The sequence below is a fragment of the Sinocyclocheilus anshuiensis genome, unplaced genomic scaffold (genome assembly GCF_001515605.1).
Source record: "Sinocyclocheilus anshuiensis isolate Anshui unplaced genomic scaffold, SAMN03320099.WGS_v1.1 scaffold709, whole genome shotgun sequence".
Classification (NCBI taxonomy): Eukaryota; Metazoa; Chordata; class Actinopteri; order Cypriniformes; family Cyprinidae; genus Sinocyclocheilus; species Sinocyclocheilus anshuiensis.
The window spans coordinates 843,538-849,614 of NW_015540926.1; the positions used below are offsets into that span (position 1 = coordinate 843,538).

General features: G+C 33.0%; 1 protein-coding gene across 1 annotated transcript in view; it reads left to right on the forward strand.

The window, feature by feature from the left end:
- Positions 1-6,077, forward strand: part of kndc1 (kinase non-catalytic C-lobe domain containing 1) — a 67,120-nt gene that overhangs the window by 34,493 nt on the left and 26,550 nt on the right. The window contains exons 13-14 of the mRNA XM_016487320.1: positions 1,266-1,831; positions 3,929-4,067. Coding sequence (XP_016342806.1) covers positions 1,266-1,831; positions 3,929-4,067 — 705 coding nt within the window. The remainder of the gene's footprint in view (positions 1-1,265; positions 1,832-3,928; positions 4,068-6,077) is intronic.

Consider the following 6,077-nt stretch of genomic DNA (forward strand, 5'->3'; position numbering starts at 1 on the left):
GTGCCAGATGCCATCGAATGTGAGCATTTGCCCACTCAAGTCGGTTACGACGATGAACTGCAGTCAGGTCGAGACCCCGAAGAGGACGACGAGCATGCAGTTGAGCTTCCCTGAGATGGTTTCTGACAGTTTGTGCAGAAATGTTTTGGTTATGCAAACCGATTGTTGCAGCAGCTGTTCGGGTGGCTGGTCTCAGATGATCTTGGAGGTGAAGATGCTGAATGTGGAGGTCCTTGGCTGGTATGGTTACACGTGGTCTGTGGTTGTCAGGCCGGTTCGGTTGGATTCTCTGAAACGCCTTTGGAGACGGCTTATGGTAGAGAAATTAATATTAAATTCATGGGCAACAGCTCTGATGGACATTCCTGCAGTCAGCATGCCAATTGCACGCTCCCTCAAAACTTGCGACATTTGTGGCATTGTGCTGTGTGATAAAACTGCACATTTTAGAGTGGCCTTTTATTGTGGCCAGCCTAAGGCACACCTGTGCAATAATCATGCTGTCTAATCAGCATCTTGATATGCCACACCTGTGAGGTGGATGGATTATCTCGGCAAATGAGAAGTGCTCACTAACACAGATTTAGACAGATTTGTGAACAATATTTGAGAGAAATAGGCCTTTTGTGTACATAGAAAAAGTCTTAGATCTTTGAGTTCAGCTCATGAAAAATGGGGGCAAAAACAAAAGTGTTGCGTTTATAATTTTGTTCAGTGTATATTTAAGCATTGTCAGTCATTCTATTGACACGCCATTTTATTATTATTTTTATTTTATTTTATTGTTTTACATATTTTTACTTTACATTTTATTTGTTACTTTTTGAAAAAAAGCTTTTTTTCCTATTAGAAATGTAAGTACTTCGACTTAAACTGAAACCGAACCGATCTAAAATAGTAAAATAGTTAACAATAACTCTGGTCTGAACCCCTAAAGTTGACTTTAAAACTGAACCCAGGTTTAGTTTCTAATGTTCTTGTTTTAAACATATTTAAGCATTGTCAGTGGACAATCTATTGACATGCCATTTTATTAATTTTTTATTAATTTTATTAATTAATTAATTAATTTTTTTACATATTTTTATTTTACATTTTATTTATTACTTTTTGGAAAAAAAAATTTACCTTTTGAAATTTCTGTTTTGTTGTTTTATTATTTTTACAATTTTTACCAACAATAACTCTGGTCTGAACCCCTAAAGTTTACTTTAAAACTGAACTCAGGTTTAAGCTCTAATGGTCTTGTTTGAATTATTTTCCAGGATTGTCAGTGGACGCTCTGTTGAGGACATCACGGATGAAACGATCCTGCGAGAGGCAGATGAACAGGAAGAGAGCGGCACTGAGGATGATGAGACGGCTGGTGTTTTCTCTGTCAGTTATTCATCATCATCCAGCTGTAAGACTCTTGTGAATTCACCGCCTCCAGCGACTCCCCAAATAACCAATCAAGAAACAGAAGACCAGCCACACTTCCCTGCCTTGTCCTGTGCTAATGGGATTTGTAACAACTTCCTGCTACAGCAAGACCCCCTGACAGGAAATCTGACCCTGCTTCCTGTTCAGATCGCCGTGCTTCAGCCAATCACAGGCGCGGATGAAGCTTCTGATGGCAGTGTGAGGAATGAAAGCGTCTGTTTGACCCACAGAGACTCGGCAGTGTCTCCTGAAAGTCCAGTGACAGATATAAGAGTTCAGCCCCACGCTCCGCCTCACTGTGTGAATATTAGCCCGTCACGCTCGCGTCTGCAGCACATCATTGAGCTGCTCAGAGAACAGTTTGCTTTTGATGGCTACCTGAAGAATGGAGTTCAAGATCTGGCTATGGGTAAAAAATTTATTTGCTTTTTTAAAGACTTATTTTAACTTTTCTACATATTTTACTAATACTCAGGGCCTAAAATTAACACTCGACAAGCACCAAATGTGAGTAAAAATCGCCGTTGGCGAGTATATGTAATAGTGTCAGTCGCCAGTAAAACTTTTATGAAATATAACAATGCAATGTAGCGAGAACACGTACGCTGTGCCGCTTCAGACAGCACACCAGTAGTGCTTCAACGGACGAAAACACACACAGTTACGTCAAAATGTTGGCGAGTTACCTCGTAAACGTAGTCTTAAATGAGTTATAAAGTCTTAAATGACCGTAAAGAGTTTGGAGAAAATAGGATATGCCACCTAGTATGAGAGCCTGTTCTAGTACACCCCCAAAACAAAATCAAGACTTTGTAAAAGAGCATAATACGACCCCTTTAAAGTAAAACCTGCTGAAGTCTGTCATTGATGTAAATCAAAAGAGAAATCACTCGACTGCTCTAGTCGCTGATTAATAAAGATTAATCTGTATAGTTTATAGATATACAATTTATAGTTTGTGAAGATTGTTTTAAAATCACTTAATATTTCAGAGCCTATTAAATGTTAATTTAATAGTTTAATACTACTTCATTAATAATGGGCTACTTAGTAAAAAGATGCCATTAAAAAACATATTTTAAAATATAATGTGTTGATGTTGTTTCTACATTAATTTGAAGGTTCAATATGAAGTTATGACAATATAAATATGCAATTAATCATTATTAATTACAGAAAAATGTGATTCATATTTTATTTTAATCGATTGACAGACAGCACTAATGTTAATCTTTTATAGATTTTAGATTTCAATTTAATTCTAATTTTATAGGTCCCCCCAGAAAGAGATCGGGACGGCCCCCTTCAAATTTTCAAGTTTGATAATCCGGCCCTCAAATGAAGCTAATTGAATAGCCCTGCTCTAATCCATTAACATGGGTGCGGAATAAATATGCACATACGCACTGCAAACGGAGTGTGTGTGAAACAGGCGAAACACGACGGCCTGCTCTGTTTGACAAGAAAAAAATGCAAAGGACAAGAATCTCAAAGTTTTTTTTAGGGACCAAAAAAAGATAAATCAATAAATCTGTTTGTTGTTGTTTTTTTTTTCTTCTTGTAAGTAAAGTAAAGGACAAATTAAAAACATTGTAGATATGTTTAGTCATTGTAGTTTTTGCAAAATTTTATCACATCACCGGCCATTGGCAGGTGTGGCAAAAAGTTAGTTTTAGGCCCTGCTTATACTTTTATGCGTTTTATTTTAATATATTTACATTTATTCAGTTTTAGATTTTATTGTTTTTATTTTTAGTTGTATCATTTTTGCATATTTTATTTTACATTTTATTCTCATTTTATTTTTTGTTTTATATTTGTAAGTATTATTTTAATGTATTATTTTAATAATTATGTTGTTTTGCAAATTTTAAGTTTTAATAATTGTATTTTATTTTGTTATATTATTTTACACATTTTATTATACATATTAACAATATTTTATTATTTTTACATTTTATTATTTTGAAGTATTATTTTAATTTATTATTTTTTATATTTTAACAACTTTTGCATTTTTATTGTATTATTTTTACATTTGTTATTTTATTGATTTAAAAAAAAAAAATTTAGATTTTGGTATTTTACATTTGATTATTTTTTATTTTTTAAAGTTTAGTTTAAATTACTTTCCCGTGTTTAAAAAAAAAAAAAAAAACAGCTCATCCTTAAGTCCAGGGGCGTTCACTTTAAGAGAAATAATCTACACTAGTCAACATTTGAAGTGAATCAAAACCTTTCATCAAAGTTGTCCTAAAACCTAAAACCAAAATGCGTTCTAGTCTTAGGACAACTTTGATGAACTTTTTTTGATCCGCTTCAAATGTTGACTACTGTAAATTATTGTTTATTTGTTTATTAATAAATAAATAAATACATTTAAAAAAGAAAACTACACAATTGTTATGTTTATGTAAGAGTATGCCACTTTTTTTAAATAGTCTTATTCAATTCTTTGTTGTTGGAAGAGTCTTAAAGGACTCCATGACTTGTTGTGTATTTCCAGGAGAATACATCTTCTCTTTAGAAACCCTCCAGTTTGAGACCTTTTGTCGAGCGATAACGGAGAAATTTGGTGATCTGTACTGGGATCAGAAGCTGTTGTGTGACCTGCACCGTCTGATCAACCAGCATTCATGCCCACGGTGAGCATTATCAACACATAAACCCAGATCTTCAGCCGCTTTACCATCTGCTGGCCAAGTCAAATAAATGGATCCTTATTTAAGAATAATTAGATATTTATACTGGAAGACAAGACAAAAATACTAGGTAGGAAAATCCTACATTTGTTATTTTTATATTTATTTTTTTTGCAGTGTACCAAGACACATGATATGAGGAATAAAGACATATTATCTAGCTCAGTTTTGCTGAAGATTTATCCTGTTTTAGAGGGGTTTAATAAAAAAAAAAAAAACATGGGAAAAATAGGTTAAGAATTTTTTGCAGTTAATTCAGAAAGCAAAGCAAAAACATAATACTGTCTACTAACTACATAAAATCTACCAATTAATAAAAAAAAAACTGAATTGAAGATATATTATCTTATCTATAGTTCTGCTTCTTAAGTAGATGTATCTTGTTATAAGGAAGTTTAGAAAGTACGGAAGAGGATTAGGGCCAAGCAATAATAAAAAAATAAAACCATCTCAAAATTAAAGTCGTTAAATTTTGAGAAAAAAATCGTTAAATTTCAAGAAATAAGTCAAGATAAAATTGAGATTAAACTCATTCAATTTCGAGAATAAACTCGTAATGTTTAGAGAAAAAAATTGTTAAATTTTGAGAAAAAAACTTGAAATAAAATGTTGAGAAAAAACTCATTCAATTAAGAGAAAAAAGTAATTACATTTCGAGAAAAAAACTCGTTAAATTTCGAGAAAAAAGTCGAAATAAAATGTTGAGAATAAACTCATTAAATTACGAGAAAAAAGTTGTTACATTTCGAGAAAAAAATTCGTTAAATTTCTAGAAAAAAAGTCAAAATAAAATGTTGAGAATAAACTCATTAAATTATGAGAAAAAAGTTGTTAAATTTCGAGAAAAAAATTCGTTAAATTTCGAGAAAAAAAGTCAAAATATTGAGAATAAACTCATTAAATTACGAGAAAAAAGTCAAATTTGGAGAAAAAAAATCATTAAATTTCGAGAAAAAAAGTTGAAAAAAAATGTTGAGAATAAACTCGCTTTTCGTCCTTTTAAAAGTGGAAATCAATTGCTTAAAGCTACAGTCCGCAACTTTTTTTTGGTTAAAAATTATCCGAAATCAATATTTGAGCAAGTACATAAACAGCCAGTGTTCAAAACTATCGCCTTACTTTAGCCCGATTCACAACGGTTAGCTTATAATAATATTTTCTAGTTTGAGTGGTACGGGTAGGTTTTCGCGGGAAATTCGAGCATGCTGCCGCGTCATTACATCACGTCTGTAAACATAAAGAAGTTGTCCCGGCTACTAGGCTATCGCATGTGAGGATCCTGCAGGTGGCGGATCGTTTAAAGCCTTTTCTCACAGCAGCTGTAATAATTAAATGATGGCGGATTGTAATCCAGAAAGGATTATGTGTTTATGAAACACATGTGAATAAAATTAAATTATATTCCAGTTTTAAATATGCTTCTGATTACAGATAGCCTGGGATTACACAAGATTTGTATTTTAAAGACAACCAGTTCGAAGGGAGCATAATTTGCTTTTTGGGTTAAAAGAATTTCTTAATATGAAATTCGAAGAGTATGACAATTAGATTAGACTGTGCAGAAATTGAAATCTACACGCTAATACACACTATATTCACATAGTCATGTAATGGTGATGTTGTTAACATTAACAATTTGAGAATAAAGTATAACAATAATAATAATTTGAACGGTTTGATGTGATATGAGCTAACCGATCTTTAGATTTAATCACCATTGGTAGCGAGATTTATGGTAATGCTTTTTTCCTCAGTTGGTCAGAACAAACGTGGCAGACTTGTTACTTACTTGTTCAGATGGCAATATATGGTGAAAATGCTTATTTGGGTCATATTCCAAGACGGAGGCTAGAATCTGTGATTGCGAAGTACAGTAAATATCCACACCGGTGCGGTGACTGACTGCCACACATCCTCTTCAGAACATTAGATTCATCTGCGCTGGAGCCGCGC